The 18,915-nt window shown below is 42.7% G+C and overlaps 1 protein-coding gene across 2 annotated transcripts; it reads right to left on the bottom strand.

Annotated features, from left to right (window-relative positions):
• Window positions 1-449: 449 nt before the first annotated feature.
• Window positions 450-13,636, bottom strand: arhgef5 (Rho guanine nucleotide exchange factor (GEF) 5). 2 transcript variants are annotated; one of them, XM_058648458.1, is made up of 15 exons: window positions 13,125-13,636; window positions 8,800-12,549; window positions 8,142-8,187; window positions 7,451-7,500; window positions 6,383-6,753; window positions 5,300-5,460; window positions 5,014-5,166; window positions 4,693-4,822; window positions 4,501-4,575; window positions 4,305-4,394; window positions 4,063-4,205; window positions 3,784-3,930; window positions 3,594-3,664; window positions 1,201-1,305; window positions 450-1,105 (listed from the first exon to the last, which is right to left on the bottom strand). In XM_058648458.1, the coding sequence occupies exons 2-15, from the start codon at window positions 12,527-12,529 to the stop codon at window positions 963-965; spliced, it is 5,415 nt and encodes a 1,804-aa protein (XP_058504441.1). In that variant the 5' UTR covers window positions 12,530-12,549; window positions 13,125-13,636; the 3' UTR covers window positions 450-962. The 2 variants fall into 2 exon arrangements, with proteins under 2 accessions (XP_058504441.1, XP_058504442.1); XM_058648459.1 differs by having other exon boundaries at window positions 9,481-12,549; window positions 13,125-13,634.
• Window positions 13,637-18,915: the final 5,279 nt, after the last annotated feature.

Genomic DNA, 18,915 nt, shown 5'->3' with positions numbered 1-18,915 from the left:
GGCACCCAAATCTAAGCAGGCCCCATAAAGGCTTGGGCCTGTATCTGCACGTGAAGCACCTGTGAGTCCAAATGATTGACTGATTGACATCATATACAGTATCAGGCACCAGGATGAAGTGATTCAGATGGTTTTTAGCTTCAGAGAGAGTCAAATAATATTAATAATATTAGAGAAGGGTTTTCACAAAACAAAGACATCAAATGAAAAGCATAGAAACAGAGTCTCGTGTTTTCTTCCGCTCTCTGACTGTCATCATTTCCCTGCAAGCTAAAAATATAAGCATGAAGGAAACTGACCTCAGTGACATGTTCTGTCTAACGCCTCCATTCCACTTAAGTGGGACAGCAAGGTCCTCAAGTCACATGCATCTCTGACAATAATGCTGTTCTTGATATTTTTCATTACGCTTAAACTGAGGGGGCAAAAATCCACAACCCAGCCAGAAATCAGGTTACACTTCTCTTCAAGTGAGTTTATTGAAATGTCCTCACTGCCTAATCAATCTTTCAGTTCATTTATTGCATATTCAGATATTTCCATCAGGTCTTCAGCATGTATGAGACTGGTACCATGAAATCTTCTATTAGGTTCAGATCAATATGCACAATAACTCATTTTCCATATCACCTTTCCCTGTCTAAAAAAATACATCTCCATTGATTTAGTATCTTTCACTCAACGTTGCTTGTGGTGTCACAGACCATAATACACTCACAAACACTTTGAAAGTGTTTCATGTTGGCCTCAGCAGTTCATGCATTGCTCTGATACCAAATATTTTCCCAGTGAAAAGGCCAATGCTACACTGTGATGCATTCCAACAGCATTCTCCCTTTGATTCACTGAATGTCCATTGTCCATTTTCCAGCAATCTGTAGCAGACAACTTGAGTCGCAGCCTTTTACGGGGGCATCCAGGGCGTCCCACAGTTCAGCCCCATTCTCATTCTCACACCCTGCTCAAACAGCAGCTGTGGCAGTCGTAAGCTTGAGCGCGTCGGACAGATTGCGTTGTCGGACCCTAGAGTTGCTTATGATTTCCAAATGGGACTCTGGCACCCATCCACGGTGCCGATCACTCAGTCTGGTCCCCTCAACCCAATCTGTGAGAAACAAAGATTGTAATGTTTATTTTGTGTCATGGTCAAGAAGAGTGTCATGCAGAGGAATGACGGAATGAGTGGTGTGATGAGCTTACGGTCGCTGCTCTGCTGGTGGACAAGAATGATGTCAGCTTTTTCTAAGGACAGCTCATCGGGCTGCTGACCAACAAAAGCTCTGATACACTGCATCTGTGGGAAATCTGCACAGAGAAGAAGAAAAGAGGTCAAACCTACCGTGATACATGTTTATGCTTATATACAGTATAAACCTCCCACATGCACCTTTCAGTATCGATTGTTGATGTTTGCCAATATGAACCAACATTTAAACTGTTATTTGAGAAGACAATCAAAGCAGGTTTTTTTATTGTGCAACTTCTACATTTAATAATATTTTATTAACTTAACAGTTTAAAAATATTCTTTTTATACACATTTTGGCAGTGGTGTTTTCTTTTTATTTACGTCCTTGTAATAAAATGTATAGGTAAACAGCAGATTTGGTTTTTCATAAAGACCAATAACAGCATCTATGGAATCATCGTCGGTGTTATACAACAAACCATGTAAGCGGCAGTCCATAAAATACATAATGCTCAGTTTCAACCTTTGCGTGTCTTTTCATACACTGTACATGGCCTGACACAACCTCCTTACAAAGCATTATGTATCATGTATACACACACACACACACACACACACGCGCTATCTTCCCCTCTCTCCTGTTTTCGAACACTTTTTCCATAACAGAGTTTGCTGACTACATAATTCACAGCGTTGCTCCACCCAACCGTTTATCCGACTACATGCCTAAAGTAACACTGTTTTCATCACCATGTGTCAAACTAAACTCAGAGCATTTTTCACAGACAGGGTCACTAGTGAAATGTTGAATGTGTACTTGCACCCACAGGACAGTGAAAGAGGAATGTTACGAGCTCCTCTCGTCAGACGAGTACTGATGGACAGATGTGATTGTTTCATACGTGACAGAAAACTAAAATCAGTCTCTCTGGCTCTAAAAATGTCTCTGCTTATCTCAATGTTTATTGCAGTTAATGTCTTTAGTTTACTTTACTCTGTCAAGAATCTGTGAATTGCCACTCTGATGCCATCTAGTGGTTGTTTTTATCAGCATATAAAGTGAGGTTGTATTTGGTGGTGTTTATTTTATTGTTTCCTTTGTTGAATTGTTCATCTTTCATTTTCATATTTTCCATTTAATGTATATGTTTTGTGTTTGTTTGTTGGGTGTGTACGGGATGTCAGAACCCATCAAAAATAGTCGCTTATCATAATAAAATACAGTTACAACATCACTAAAGATGCAGGAGAGAGGTTAATAGGAGCGCTGTCACCCTCACACAAACAGGATCCGTCCTACATGATCTTAAAAATTAAATTCCCTTTTGTGACACCAATTCATGAACGTACTAAAGGATTTTTGCTGATTCTGTCTCTTCTGAGTGACACTTGGATACTGTATTTAGACTTCTTTGTAAAAATCATACACATGTTCATTGTTCTTGGATTTACTAATGACGAAAGAGTTCGAGTGTGGATTGTGTCAATGTGTCACTGCCATTGCAACAATGAATTACACTATGAGAGCAATGCAGCACCAAGACAAGAGACCACAAGAACAACGGCAGGATTCTAAAGAAAGTAATGATATCAGCCAGACGCAGAGTGAGAAACATCACAATATCATTTCCTTTGATATCAAGAGAAAAAAACACAACTGCTACTAAATGTTTTCGCCTCAGATATAGGAAATGTTTCTCTATTTAATGTGTTTAATGTTTTATATTAATAAAGATTTTTTTTAAAACACAACTGATTAGATTCTCCAACTTTTATTTAGGAGCAAAACTTAGTCTTTGTGTCTCATTGTATCGCAATAAAAAAAAAAAACTTTTATTGTGATAGCATTTATGGCCAGTTCTACTCAGACACTATGTCATGGTAGGTGTGTTGTTGTGTGGTTCAGGAAAATTTAAACGCCGCATTACACAAAAATTGCGCAGGTAAATGTCCTTTTTCTTAATGTCCAGTAAGACAAAGAAAAGTTATCCTTGAAGCTTTCTCAAAAATTTACAATCAACACCAAACTCTCATGAGTCCTCAACCACACGCCCAACAAGCGTGAAGTCGATGCGCTGGCCAGTTGTGAAGAAAGTCGAAAATACAGAGAAGATGTTATGTTTATAGTGCTTACACTTTTTTTAAAAACTACCAATTGATTGTTGTCAGTTTTCTTGAATCAAACAGGGGATTTTGGAACATGAGAAAATCCCCACATTTCCGACATGTAATTACGACATACATGTGCTGTTTTTTTCCCCACTGCAAACTCATGTTTGCTGTAAGATATGACCTGAATGTGGCATTTTAACATCCCCCGTTTTCTCCATGTGAACAACCCACTTACTGTCTGTGATTTTATGTTAGTTTTTAATACCAAGCAACAGGTAGAACAGGAGTTTACCTTGAGCTGCAGAAAAATCAATCTCAGGATGTGGCCTAGAAATAGCAGATATCCAACGTAGTTTATCACTCCTACAAAGGTAAAAAAGAAAGAAAGAAAGAAAGAAAGGACAGACTGGTTTATCTACTGAATTCTATTCTGTCTTTGTCACCACAAAGAAACATTTGCTGCAATTATTTCAGTCTCTCACAGTGTGTCAGTTCGCAGCAGCAGGGATTTGTGTGACGGGATTTGCAGCCGAAACAGGTTCTTCTGTAAAGAGTGAAGTTTGACACGGCAGTTTTCTACACGCAGCTCTGACACAGGAGAGTGGTCGATCACGGTGAATTTCCCCCCTCTGAAAAACAGCAGAAACCCCCACAAACAAATCTGTGACAAGACTGAAGAGGCAATAAAGGGACAAACATTCACATCATATGTGGGTGATGGAGTTTTCTAACATTACAAATCAACCCGTTTGTTGACTCACTCTTTTTGTAGTGAAATAAGCAAGTAGTCGTTGAACAGGTGCATGTAAATATTCCTCTCTGTGTCTTTGAGAGAGAAATCCATCAGCTCAGTGACTGCTCCTTCTCGCACCAGCCTCCGAGACTGACTGATCAGGGGAAGAGTCTGTCACACATGCACAGAGACACAAAATGATCATCATCATAATGCGATTCCACTGAATTTCTCTGTTTGCAAATATAGGTACTGGTAAATATGACTCACCCTGCACTCAAAGTCCACTTTAGCACTAAGACAGACCAGGGACTCGATACTTTTCATCTGTGTGATGCTATCGTTACTCTCTTGAATCAGCTGAAAGGGGAGATAAAAGAAAGAAAAACAGATTTGTCTAAAACATTAAGCATATATTACTGAAACGTTTCAGACGTTGTTACCCTGCTGTAGAATCCTAACGCACCTTCTCCAGAAGCTTCAACGCTTTGATGGCTTGCGTCGCCTCCGCAGTACCTGGAGTAGTTCTCTTCACAATGTTCTGGATGCAGAGGGTCACAGTGGTCAAGTCAACGTTAGATAAAAAACGTTATTTATAATAAAAAAAACATCAACTTTTGTCTTTTCATAGAGCCTGCACACACGCACACACACACACCTGGACCAGCAGCTTAATTCTTGTGATCCTCTGGAAAGGAAGTACAAGGAAGGAGCGAAGAGGAAGTCTCTGACAAACAGGACTCCTCTCTAATTTCTCCACAATCCGCCTGAACCCCGGATTCTCATTCCTGACAGAAGAAAAAAGACATTTATTGAAAATGAATGCAAAGCCAGACAAAAAAAGAAACAGCAGCTAATGCAGACAATAGGTGAAATTTGACATGTATTATTTTCAGAGAGGGTATTGTCCACTTGTGCCTCCAGCAAATTTGATCTTCCAAGAGGAGAACAAAGACAAAAGCGTGATGGGTTGTCTTACAAGAGTCTCTGGTAGGTGGCATCCTGATAGGACTGATTGGTGAGGTAGGGCACATAAACCATTTTGAAGCGCTGGCAGTGTCGGGCGATGATGTCACACACGGTGAAGTGTACAATATTTTCTTCCATACGCTCCTCCAGCTTTGACAAGAAACTGGAAAACACAAATATTAAGACACATTTAGAGCTGATGTCAGACTGGAGCACATGTTCATTTCCCTCAGACAGCACAAATAACTATCAAGCAAAACAAACACTGCCTCTAGTAAATGTTCAACATCTCCGACCTGTGACTGATGGCACGGACGTCAGCCAGCCGGGAAAACAGCCAGTTTCTGTCTTGAGTAGTCAACAGCGCCCCCAGCTGTTTTGACTTGACAAAGTGTTCAACGACAATGTCCAAACTCCTGCAGTAGGAAGCTTCTGAGGTCAGAACTTCAAATCTCACCTAAAAGTGAACCACAAAGGGCAGAAATAGAATACATAAGGTTAAAAAAGACAGAGTAACACTGTTCAAGTATACACTTACAGAGAGTCAGAGAGACACGATTACACAATCACTTTTTCTGGCAAGTGAATCAATCAATGAACGGGGTTATTCTGGTATGTGGCAATACTTTTTTTGTTTATGATTCTAGTAGTTCAAGGTGTGAAGCAATAACAGTAAGACGCTGATTCATGTATGTTGCTTCCCAAAAATCTCCCACTATGAAACAGCACAGATGCTGCTGATAAGAAATGACGCCCAAAGCAGTTAATGTTAATGAATGCAACTCTAACTTTACTGTGTCATTTACATGAAAAAAACACCAGGAAAACTCAAAGAAGATTCCCAGGAAAAGTTCCTGTGAATCGCAAGTAAAACCTTTAGGCTGGGGAATTCCAAAATGACCTAACCTTTTCCTGTAGATTAAAAACACACACCCAATTTCAGGTGCCTTCGATATCAATTTATAATGTGACAAATTCACGGGGAGTAAACCTGTTTCCAACATCACACCCTCAAACGCCAGGGAGGGTTCTGCTTAAACTGTACAGAGAACGTCAACAAAGCAACTTCACTGTAAATGTAACTGGCACGAGTTTAAAAAGGCACAGTGTGTAAAAAGAAATGTAAAACAGTTTTTGGAGAAGTTGCATCAAAATATCCCTCAGCTCACCTATGTAGCCTTCAGTTAGAATCAAAACTCAAACAATGTTTAGTTTGTCCATTGTGAGCTCCTGTAAAAACATGACAGCCTCCAAACTAGTATGTATACTTATAATTATTATAAGTGTAACTACTTTATTACACTGAACTAAATTCAGGGGATTGCAGGGAAAAATCATTTAAAGCCATGGAGTGAGTGTGCAGTGAGACCATGTGATACCTCCTGCAGTCGCCTCTGGTCCTCTGTGAGCTCCTCCAGTTGACCGCTGTTCCTGACCCCGGGCAGGTCCCGCCACAGTGTGGCGCTCTGTGTGAGCGAGACGGACAGACGCGGAGAGGAAGGCCTGCCTTCACTCTTGGGAGGCTCAGGAAGAGGCAAGCTTTTGACACTGGTGATGGAGCCCGTGTGGGACAGTGAGTGCGGGTGTGGGACAGGAGGTAAAGGAGGCAGAGGCCTGCGGGCGGGAGGAGGTGATGGAGCAGGAGAGGGGACATTGTCCTCGCACACAGACAGGACATCGGAGCGAGCCTGACGCAGGATCTCAAAGTTCTGTGCTGCCTCGCTGTACTGCTGGTAGAGCTGGGCAGCGTCTGGGAAAAGGAAAGGAAGTGAAACACACACAGAAAGGATGAAGGTGGGAAGGAGGGAAAGGGAAGGTTGAAAAATACAAGGAAGCAAACGAGGAGAGAGACACGGACAGACAAGAAGAGTTGTTTGCCTTAGACATTCCTTTTACACATACTTGTCGGAATGCAAAGTAACAGCAGCAGCTGTTTTCCCCTCCAGTGAGGAGATATGAATACTTGCAGGAACCTGTCTGTGACTTGCACAGACACTCTTCCCCACATACGCAATATCACAGTCCCAGCCTCAGAAAACTGCTGCCATTTTAGATTCTTTTAAACTGAATTCATGCGAGTGAGTGTGTGTGTGTGTGTGTGTGTGTGTGCTGTGAGAGCACTGTTGACCTCACAAACATTTGTTTCCCCTGTTGTTACACAAGTTAAACGGTGAACGGGTTTTCTGAGACAGTGATAAACAGTTAGAGGCTGTAAGCAACAGGAGGTGATTCACGCACACGGAGAGGAAACGCTCGACAGCGTCACGATCTTCCTGGCTGCAGTCAGAGAAGATATGATGTGAAGACGCGTCACTGCCGCCTACACAACACTTCATTCTAAATCAAACCTGTTTTACAGTAAATCAAATGTGTGGAGGTTATCGTTTGCTTGATTTGTTTGTACAATCATTTTAGACCCATGACCTTTAAAAACAAGAGATACTCACTGAAAAACTTTGAATTCCTTTTCCGTCTGTCAATTGTGTCCAAGACGTTCCTGCATTGCCAAGAGACAAACACAACAACAACATTTACAATCGGGAAGTCTGTGTCAAACATTCATTTTAATGTGGAACATCTGCAGTGAATGTGCAAACACAGGATTACACTGAGTACATGAGGATGTCAGTGACTTTCCTCACATCACAGAGCTAAACTCTGGCAGTTTTTACGTCACCACGGAACCAAATCAACATTTCACTACATGAAAGACATGAGCGGCTTCTGAAAGCTACCACACAAGTCACATTTCTCTCTAACGCAATTTCAATTATGAAAGTAAAAGTAAAAAAAAAAATGCTTTGAATTCATAGCAAAGGAAAAGCAATACAATTAGCATGGCTCATGCTCCTTATCCAAGGTTCAATTCAAGCACTTTTCAAACACTTTCAAGGTCAATTGTCATGCTTTGCCACCATCTGTACAGCTGTGGTAAATCACATATTTACAATACAAATACAGACTATCAAATTAAAAGAGATGGTACTGGCTTATTATGCTACAGGCGACCAAACACAGGGTTTAAAGCAGTCCCACACGAGTTCGGTTTCAGTGGAGCAGTTCTCATTTTGACTCTTTATCCAAAATTAGAGCACTTTTTAAAGCATAAAATGTTAAATGAATTGCTTTTCCACTCACCTGAGCTCCACTTCTCCCCAGCTTTTGCTTCGGTCGTCCTCATCATCTGAAATCATACAGTAGTATTCTTTTGTTGAAACACTGTAAAACAACATTCTTCTCATACTACACTACACTACACTCTGACAAATGTTCTCTGAGCCACAGAGAGTGAAAAGTGAAATAAATAAAAGAATAAATAAAAGAATAAATAATAAATAAAAAATAAATAACGGTTAGTTAATCAGGTAACCCTAATAGAAAAAGTCAATAGAAGAGATTAGTGTGTTTCCAAAACGTGTGCTTCTCGTGTTGTGTCTGAAAGCCGGATCTACCTAAGCCCTTTAACTCATCCTCTCCCCACCTCCACTTATCTCCACCCACTAGCTGCAGCCAAAACACTGTGACGCAGGTTCCTGCATGAAGCTACTGTGATGACTTGAAATGAACACGCTGCCAACATCTCAGAGCAGATTTCTGACAGAGATTTTTGCCTCTGTGGTCGATGACTGTAAAACAGACGTGACTATAGCAGACACGGAAAAGACTTGAGGGTCATGTGCTCTGTGGTTAATCTGTGTTGATCTGGTTAAAAAGTGAACTGGGAGTATAAGACTGTTGATAAATGAAAAGTGGGGAGGTTTAAGCAGTGTTTGAATCCTGAATCTTCTGTCTTTACCTGTTGTAGAGAATATTCTGGTTCTGCGATCCCTTCCAACACCTTCAGCTTCTTCCTCTTCCAAAAGCTCTGAATTTCTTCTTTCAGTGGTCTTACGGATTCCCCTCCTCCGGATTCGAGCCGTGGGACCCAAATCTCGGAAACTGCACGTGCTCTTCAAAGTTCCTCCTATTTTCTTTTCTGCCACCTCCTCTCCCTCTCTGCTGTCCACGTCATTTTCTTCTCCTGCGCTCATCTTTACCACCTCTCCTACAGTATCCCCCTCCTCAGACTCCCCTTCCTGTCCTTCCTCTTCACTGTCACCCTCCTCCTCCTCCTGGCTGTTACCCTCTCTGGAGGGGGCGAGGAGGTCAGATTCTGTTTCATAATTAAGGATGGGGCAGCTGTTTGGCTTGTAAAGTGTATTGCTCACAGATAAAAACATCTTCATTTCTTCCTCACTCCCTTCTTCTATTTCATCGTCTGACGCCGTAGCCTCACCCCCTCCCTCCTGACTGACATGCACCTCTACATGTGCCGTTTCTAGCTGAAGAGGACTAGAAGGCTCGGTCTCTTTGTCCAGAGTGTGCTCCTCCTTCGCCTCAGAATCTAACAGTGTGTCAGCATGAGTGTGTGTAGTTGTGTCGTCATGCATAGCTATGAACTGGTCAGCATGCATGTCAGCTTGGCTCTGTCCCATACCTCTCAATCCCTCCAATTCCAGTGGCTCTCCGTCCTCCAGCTCTGGCTCGGAAACCTCCTCATGCCATTTGTGCTCTTTCATCACCATCTCAGGCTGGTCGACCACGTGCTCTCCTCCTTCCTTTGCATTTGTCTCGTCCTCAATTAATTCCTCCGATTGTCCCAGGATCTCACGAACCACATTTTTGGCCCATTTGAGGTGAGGGGCTTGGGAATGTCGCTTGGGCTCCTCAGACATGCTCCATGCTCCACTCAGTCGAATTCGAATGGCCTCCACCTCCTCTGGACTCATTTCTCCAGTTTTAATCCCATCCAAGATGGGTTGAAGTTGATCAAAATCGGCCTGAGAAAAAACACGATTACCTGGGACCACGGACAGATCTGTGGTTTCTTTTCCTGTGCGGTCTTTATTTTTCTCTCTCCACTGTATGAGAAGTCTTTCAGTTTGTGCATCTTTGCTGATAAATGGCTCTATTTCGTCATAGGGGTTCTCCACTTCACGCTTTATTTCCTCTCCAGCCTCTGGGTCTTGAGGCTCTGAAGACGATCTGTATCTCATGTCCTCTTCAGTGGTTTTGCTTGTGTCGAGTGTCTTGTCCTTGAGCTCACTCCTGCCTTCCGTGTCCTGGTTGTTGATGAGGTAATCATCATTTCCTCTCACAGTGGAACGTTGGTCATCCTGGGGATGCTGTGCAATGTCATTGCTGTAGTTGTGACACATTTGTAATTGTGACTCATTTCTTTCTCCTCCCATCTGATCAGCCTGAGACAGTGACTTATCACCAGCTCTTGACCGGGGTAAGGTTTGCCCAATCACACAGAAGACGTACTTTGGCTGCTTCTCCCTCCCCTGTTCCTCCTCCTCCTGCCCCACTGTCCGTCCTTCCGCCCTCTCCTTGTCTCCATCACGGCCCTTGCAGCCAACAGGTGAGGAGCCACCTTCCCAGAATTCCTTACAGTCCTCAAACTCCTCCTCTCCGCCGCTGGACACAGTGACAAAACCATCCTCTACTGACAGCATACTGTCCCTCTCTTGCTTCCTCACTGTTTCACTTCCTTTCTCAGAGCAGGCCAAATAATTGGTCCCACCCTCTTCCTCCCGGCCACTCTCCTCTGTGTTATCAGTGTTCTCTCCCTCTGTATCCCTCTGCCAGCCTCTCTCCATCCCACTACTGCTGTCAGACAGATAGTCTGCTCCTCCCTTATCAGTTTCTCTCCAGGCCTCGTCTCCATCTACACTTACACCCTCCGTCTCCTTGTCCATGTCTGTCCTGTACTCATTTCTCCCTGCGTGTCTTTTTCTGTAACTGCTGTAGTCTGCGCACCTCTCATCTGGTTCCTCTTTTACTTGTTGCACCTCTCTGCCCCTCTCTGCCTGTGACACCATACTCCCCTCTTCCTCTCTCCTCCTCTCTTTCTGCCTTGTGTGTCTCTCTCTGTTTGCAAAATCCTCTTCACCATTTTTACCCCTCTGCGGCTCTAACCACATCCTCCTCTGCTCTGGTACACTGCCTGTTATTTGTCCTCGGCCTTTCTCTTCTCTTTCATTTCTTATTTGCTCCCTCTGTTTCTCTCTCTCAGCAGCTCTGCGTGGATCTCTGGACTCTTCAGCGCCTCTTTCACTCTCAGCGGTGCCCTCTCTCCCTGATTCCCTCTCTTCATAACCGTCTCTTCCCCTTCTATATCTTGTCTCACTGTCCATGTCGCTGCTCAACTCTCCGCTGCTCTGAGATCGTGGTGGCGCCCTGGAAGTCATGTTGCTTGGGGATCTACTGCTTCTGCCTTTTGTATCATCCCCCCTCGAATTGGCCCCTCTTTCCCTCCTTTCCTTGTCCCTCTGCTCGTACTCTCTGTATCTGTCATCGTCTCTCCTCTCATTTGTCCACCCTCTGTCCCTGGACCTCACTCGATCTTTTTCTCTCATTCTGGATCTGTCCTCCTCTCTGTCCCTCTCCCTGTCTTTCTCAACTCCCCTCCTCTTGGATGTGTCCCCGTCTCTTTCTCTGTCTCTTTCTCTGTCTCTGGGCCTGTCCCCTTCTCTGGATCTCTGCCCATTTCCATCTCTGTCCCTCACCCGTCTGCCCGTATTTTCTCCCTCACTCCTGCTGTGTTGATGTATCAACTCCTCTCTCTCTCTGTCCCTCACCTTTTCCTTCCTCAGCTCTCTCTCATCACTGTCTCCTTCACTTCTGGTGTCTCGCTTTCCCTCTCTTCTCTGTGCTGCTTCCCTCTCCTTCCTATTTGAGTAGAGATCTCTGTCTCTTTGTGCCTCCCTGTCGCTCATGTTAGGTCTCGACTTATCTCCTTTTCTTGCTGTATCTCTTTCTCTTTCTCTTCTGTCCCATGAGTCACCCGCTTCTCTCCCCCGGTCTTGAAAAGCACCATCAGATTGCTGATATCCGTCCCTCTTTCTTAGTTCCTCATCCTCTACAGGTCTCGCTACACTTCTCTTCCCCTCTTCCTTTGCCCTGCTTCTGAATCCGTGTCTCTCTCTCTCTTCGTACCTCTCCCTCTGCCATGTCCTCTCATCTATCTCCATTCTCCTCGGCTTGTCTCTCTGCCGACTCTCTCTTATTTCATCATCAATCTCAGTGTTGGACATCATCCTTCTGTCGCGTTCCTTGCTGCTTTGTCTCATTTTGGGAAATGTGTCGCCTTTCTTCATGACCCTTTCCATTTCTCTCAGCATGCCCCTATTTACATTTGACATTGTCCGCCCATTTCCACTTCTGTCGTCTTCTTGCCTCCTTTCCCTCTCCCTCCAGTCTCTCTCGCCCTCTCTCATCGTGGATGCAGGGACTCTTTCACGGTGTCTCTCCCGTGGTTCAGTATCTTTGTATCGAGCTTTGTCTCGGTTTTTCCCCACATCTGTGTCCCGCCTCCTGTCTTCGTCTCGGTTGCCGTCTCTGTCTCGCTCCAACTGCGCAGTCATCGCTGGCCTGGGACTTGGATCCCTGGAGATTTTTCCACCTGGCTGAAGCTTGCGGTCAGACATGTTTATGTTAGATGAAGCGACAAAGAGGGTGCAGCTGGGCCTTTTGGTCCCCATCGTACCAGAATGTGGAGAACCTGGACGACAATAAACACTGGTCAGTTTGGAAATGAAATCAGAAAAAAGTCATTTCCAACGAACAAATCATTGATTTACAGACAGAATTAAATATAATAAAATCAGAGGGGTCAACAAACTATCATTAAATCACATTCAATTTCACACAGCTGAAAATGACGGTCTACTGTTGCTGCAACCTTTGTAAAGTTTTAAATGTTTGCAACAACACATGAGCTTTCACTTTCTCGGTTGCTTTGGTATATTCATTTGTCAAACATATTAAATGGCCAAAGCTAATTCCAAGCTAACAGCCATGTGACAAGTAAGGCCTAAATCTAGCAGTACAGAGACTCTACAGAACAGTTGGAAAAGCAGGCTGCAGAGAAGATGACACCCTCTTACAGTTCTCTAAGAATGCAACATAGACCTGCAAAAGCACAGCATACCAAGAGAAGTGTTTGAGAAAAGCAGGGCCCTGTGACACATAGGCATGGCATGTAACATGTAAACTACAAGTAAGCTCGATCTCAACCTGTGTGCACACCAGGAGTGATCTACAGAAGAATTACTGAGAAATAGTGAAGACATTTACCTGAATATGGTGTCCTGGGGAGATCCAGTCTCCCCCCTCCAGTCCAGCTCAGCTCAAAAGCATTGGATTGCAAAACACTTTAAGAATTCACTCCAAGTATTCACATTATCTGGATGTCACGACAAACAGCTTCCCCCTTTGAAATAAACCAGAAAATCCCTGCTTTGCTGTTGTTATTTAACTCCTGAGAAAAAGCTTCATGTTTACGCCTGAGCTCTCCTTGCTTCTCCCTCTTGCTGGCTCTGTCTCTCCCCACCTCCCCTACTACAAATTCCCAAACAAGTCTCAACAGATTGACACTTTTCTTTCCCCTCCTCCTTGCTCGCTCTCCTCAGTCACTCTGGCTGAACCTGAAGATCTCCCATAAATCAAACTAAAGTCTGTTGAAAGCACAGCTTAAGTGTTTTTCCTACCCCTCTACGGCCAACAGTGCTGCGTGTGTGGACCCCCTGACAATAAAAGAGCACGACTCTCTGCCTTCTTCAGCCTCTGTCTTCTCTGACGAAACACAGGAAGTACACTTCCTTGGTTTGTGTCACTGGGAGCAGCGATTGGTTGATATGGAGCAGTCGGGTGTGTCTGAGCAGCACACACGGCCAGGTAAGGCAAGGGAGAGTGGGGGAGGGGAGGAAGAGAACTGAGCTCATACACTGAAGGAGAGCCTCGCTGAGGCCAATCAAAACTTCACACACATCCCCTGAGGAGCAGCAGAGCGGGCAGAGGAATGAACAGACTGACTTAAAAGACAAACACGAACAAGAATAAAAGACAACGACGCAATCACAGTGGGACAAGAACACGGCAGGGACATCAGGCCTCAGCGGTGGACGGTGACTGAGATCTCATTACCATCGCTGAATAAAGACAATGAGACCAAACTGTGACTTCTTTACTGTCTTTTGTTTTGTTGCAGGCCGTTAGTTTTACTCTGGCTTCACTTTGCTTCTCCTACACATCTAATTCATTGTGATGAGGGCCTGTTATAATACAGATGAATGCATTATAAAACTTTACAACTTAACTGCCAGTTCCTCGTGCACCAAGCAATATGGAGTTTAATATAAAAACAATGGGACTTTAATGAAGCTTAAGAACATATCATCTCTGACCATGTGACTGTGAGCAGTAAATGACAGCTTTAGAAGGGTTCAGGTCATATTCCAAGAAAGAATTGATTAGATCTTGGTAGCAATCCAGATACTAAGCAGCCTTGATGTATTTAGCACCGTTTTTACATGAATCTTGTGTTTGGACTTTTGATCTTGTCATTTAAACTGTTCTTTTCAGTTTAGGCAAATCACTTTACGATTAGAAGAGAGGTGTGTTCACACAATCATTCTGATTCAATTCTTATAAGGTTAAAGGTCATCAGGATGTAGTTTGATGGGTGGGGCACAGCATTCTGCATGAGAACGACTATAACGCCAGAGAACTTTTACCCTGAGAGACATCAGGCTCTTTATCTGTGTAAATATGTGTTAATTTAATTTCTGCCTGAGGTAAACATTTTATTTAGCGACACATTTGAAGAACAAGCTCCACATCTCACACAGACGACAGCACATTCCTGTGACGAGTGACAAAAGGAAAAATGAAGGGAGAGCAATGCGACATCCCCGTAATAACTGCAGACATTGCAATGATTACAATGTTTTATTTGTGTTAAAGTGTGTCAGAGAGGCCTTTCATCAACTAAATGGTCATTTTGGAGGCTTGATTTAAATCTCTCCTCAACCTAAAATGTCACAGATTGTGTGATTCAGCCAAAGACTTCTTCCTGCTGTGCTCCTTGTTAAGATAATATTCTAATGCAAACACACTGTCCGTGGTTTTCACTTGGATTGTGCAGACTGGGGTTCTGCTCGAGTGAAACCGGACAGGAAGCAACAGAGGCACAGCACGTACGGACTCAGGTGAAACATTGACAAGAGACTCTGACTGGGTCAGGTAGATGAACCCGGGTCACATGTTACTCTGAATAAGTGACAGACAGACAACTCATCAGAATAATAATCAGTCTGCTGTAGAGACCCAGAAATGCTTGCTAGAAAAACATCAACACCCACAATGACCACTGACACTTGGTCCGAGGCTTGAAACTGTGGCACTAATTCCGCACTAACCCTAACAGGACCAGGTGTCACTGGTGGGCACGTAACACAGAGAAGAATGAAGATATTTCTCAACTCAGGGGAAACTGAGGTTGGGAAGCAGCATTTTACAAAAATACTACCCCTACTCTAGTAATACAAAGCTAAATGCAAATCAGTGAAGTATTCCTTTAATTAGTGCAATTGAAAATAAAGCCAGTTTGAGCAAGGAAAGCTTCTTAGGCTTTGTCTGCATGTTATAAACACGTTTGAATGTGACCCGTTCACTCAGTTCACTCCAAAAACACTGACCACAGACACACAGCACACAATATTATTGTCTGCAAACATGGAATGCAGCATTATCCATGTGTGTCAGTGGACTGGAGATTGTGAGTGTGTGCAGCACAGAGGGAAATGTGTGTGTCTCTCTCTCTCTCTCTCTGCATTGTCATTATTCGCCCACATGAGGACACTGTTTCACTGGAGGTCACAGCAGCACTGGAGGACGAGAACTTGTCCCTGAGGACAAAGTCCTATGAACAAATGATGTGGATTAGAGTTAAGAGGTTTATGAATGGATTAAAGAGACCACATTTTAAAACTGTTGCATGATTTCACATGAAAACATTTGTTATTTTCGAAAGATATTTAGATTTTTATACTTAAAACGTGAAGCTCGTTGGTGTTATTATGGTTTACAATAATGAACCACAGGTGTATGTATGACTGCAGCTGTGCAGTTGGTCACCTATGTTATGTGGACGTGAAATAAGGACGGTAAAGTATGGTAGTGAACAGATAGTTTTAGATGCACCCGTCACAGACAACGAAAGTCAATTCTAGTATTATTCTCACAAACAACAACAAGAAGTTAATCTCGGTGTAACTTTTTAAAACAATAACAGAGGCAAAGTTGTATGAATTTCATATATCCTATATTTTTCCAGTCCCTACCTCCTTCTGCCACCTTATCACCTTATTTTTGACAGCTCTGGAGGCACAACGAATCAGTTTCTGGCCTGAAGTGACTGGATACCTCCGGCATGATGTCAGTCTGCCATGCCGATTTATCCAGGGAGCAGAAAATGCCATTATTAATCGAATTCAGTGGACTCTTCTGCAAGCAGAAAAAAAAGAATTACCATCCTGTTTGTCATGAATATTCTCCTCAGAAGGAGATGCAGAACAGACTTTCATAATTAAAGATGTAGAAATTAGAGGTGCAGGGCTGCAGCTGTGCACCATTGTAACTTTCCACAGGTTCCGTTTGAATGGACAACCTTGTGTAAAGCACTCCACGGCACATTTGAACATGGAGTGCAGACCATCTTTAAAATAAGAAGGATCCTAAAGAGCCTATTGCCTATTTTCCTCTACACCTGTAACTATAGATTTAAATGCTGTTACCTTGTATTTCCCTCTCTTTGGCCACTTAAACTACCATCAAAATTTATCTACATGCATCGTACCCCATAAATGTGTCTGAATTTATTGGGGTTATATCGACACTGTGAACTTAAATGAGTGTCACGTAGCATCACTGCAGAAAGCGCCGGTGGTAATTGTGCTTCTTCTGCCAGAACAGGCAGAGCAGATGCAGATATTACGAAGGACGACTGCTGCAGGAGTGACTTAGTGCTGCTGATACAGACCATGTCAGCTGCTCTCGCTTTACACGGAGGCAGAGCGTGCGACGCTCTCACATTTCAAATGTGTGCCGTCTGGTGTTTGCACTTCCATTACAAACACATAAACACATTTATCCTCTGAAGTGATCATTTATTTGACCAAAAACAGATCAGAGACATGTCCAAAATTCAATACTGATGTGTTTATTTCAACATGAATTATCTCATGACTGCTCTGTTTTCTCTTTTAATCATTTGGAGGAGGAATACGGAGCATTTCAACTACATCTCAGCCACATTCAGCAGTAAAAAAAAAAAAGCACTTGAAATGGGTTTTTAAAGCAAATACGAGTCACGTCCTGCTGCTGGTGTCCATGTCCACTCCATAGACCATATATAATAAATAGAAGTAGTCTTACAGATTGCTCCTGAAGCCAAAATGGAAATGAAAATATATTTAATAGCCACTGGGGTCCACTCTGCCATTTTGCAAAAAGAACTCTGTTTAAATGGATGTCAAAGGGGAAATGAGCCTCCACTTCTAACTTGATTTATATCATCAGTAAACATTTTTCTTTTGGAGTTTATGATCTCAATCACTGGTGTCGGGTCTTCTTCAACAGCACATGATGTCACATTTGTAAGTTGTGTTTCCATTTAGAGGAAAGTGCGGCACATGTGAACGGACACCAGCGTGATTGATTCTGTGATGTCGTGACCAGTCCACATGACCTCTAAACAACTGCACTGCACGAGGGAATTAACTTACACTATGGTTGCATGACATCGCAACATTTATCCTTGAATATAGTATATTATAGCCTAATAATGTCACCCAGCAAGTTATTGTATTAATGACAAGTGAACGTAGTCTTCCAGTTTCCTGGCTGAAGACAACCTGGAAGTACGAATATATAATATTGACTAGCCAGCAGGGGGCTACTTAGCTGTTTGCAAAAAGAACTGTTTAAATAGAAATCTACAGAAACATCGACTGGACTGGATTTATTGTTTTGTTTTAAATCTTTAGTCCAAAAATATTTCTATGATTGGCCTGTTTATAAAAGTGTTTCTTCATTTCAGTTATCTCTTGGTCAGTTGTACACAGGGATAAACTCCAGCACTGACTACAGAGAAAATAAAGAGGCAATATTTCATAATATTTCATAATATATATATATATATATATATATATATATATACATATATATATATATATATGTATTAAGTCTACTGGCGACTGAGTCTTCTTCTCATGTTTTAGTGTCATCAATCAAATGAGAAGTTCTCATTTGGTCTTAGTTACTTGTTTCAGATCTTCTTCAATAGAACATTTAATTTTGGGCAATATGTTCCAATTTAGAGGAAAATAAACGCTAAAGTTCAGCACATATGAGCAGACACATAGCCGTTTCTTGCTGTATGTGGACTATGCAAATTCCTTGGCCCCCCAAGCCACCAGGGGGCCCCAAAGCTACATGTTCAGCCTCATCTGAGGAGAATTAAAATGCTCTGTCTTTATCTGTAGCTGTCTCGCGTGTTTATTAAATCCCTTCTATGCTTAAAAAATAAATAAATGTGGGATATAAATTAAATAAGCTGCAATGATAAGCTGTGGCTGGTATTTATTTGTTATTGTTTTGGGTTTGTGAGAATTAGAGTTGTGTTCTTGCTTTTCAAAATTTTAGTGAGTAAACATTTTTTAAAAACACTCAACACTCAACAAATAGAGCATTGTTGTTTTCCTTGTATTATCATTTTCTATCAGTTTAACTTGCATGAGTGGCTCAACTTAAGATGTTTCATTTTAATATGAGAGGTGATCATGACTGTAGCCTGTGTCATAGATTGTGGATCATCTAATGGGCCCCAAACAGCATCTTATCCAGGCCCCCACAAAGGTAGAAACGGCCCTGAGTGGACACGTTTGTAAAAAGAAATCTCCACATGGCCGCGGCATAGTCACCTTTAAAACGGGAGTTCAGATTCTTTTGGGTCATTACATTCATTACATTGGTTAGATTAAGGACGCCGTCTATCAAAGGTGAACTTTAATAACATTGCATGTAC

Source organism: Solea solea, chromosome 13, assembly GCF_958295425.1.
Source record: "Solea solea chromosome 13, fSolSol10.1, whole genome shotgun sequence".
NCBI lineage: Eukaryota > Metazoa > Chordata > Actinopteri > Pleuronectiformes > Soleidae > Solea > Solea solea.
Note: the sequence above shows the minus strand (reverse complement) of the source record. Positions and strands in the feature narration are given on the sequence as shown.

Coding starts and splice junctions, on each gene's coding strand:
- arhgef5 (XM_058648458.1), bottom strand. CDS start 12,529: ATGGGGACCAAAAGGCCCAGCTGCACCCTCTTTGTCGCTTCATCTAAC. Junction 8,188..8,799: donor CAGAATATTCTCTACAACAG/GTAAAGACAGAA, acceptor GTATGATTTCAG/ATGATGAGGACGACCGAAGC. Junction 5,167..5,299: donor GTCCGTGCCATCAGTCACAG/GTCGGAGATGTT, acceptor TGTGTTTTCCAG/TTTCTTGTCAAAGCTGGAGG.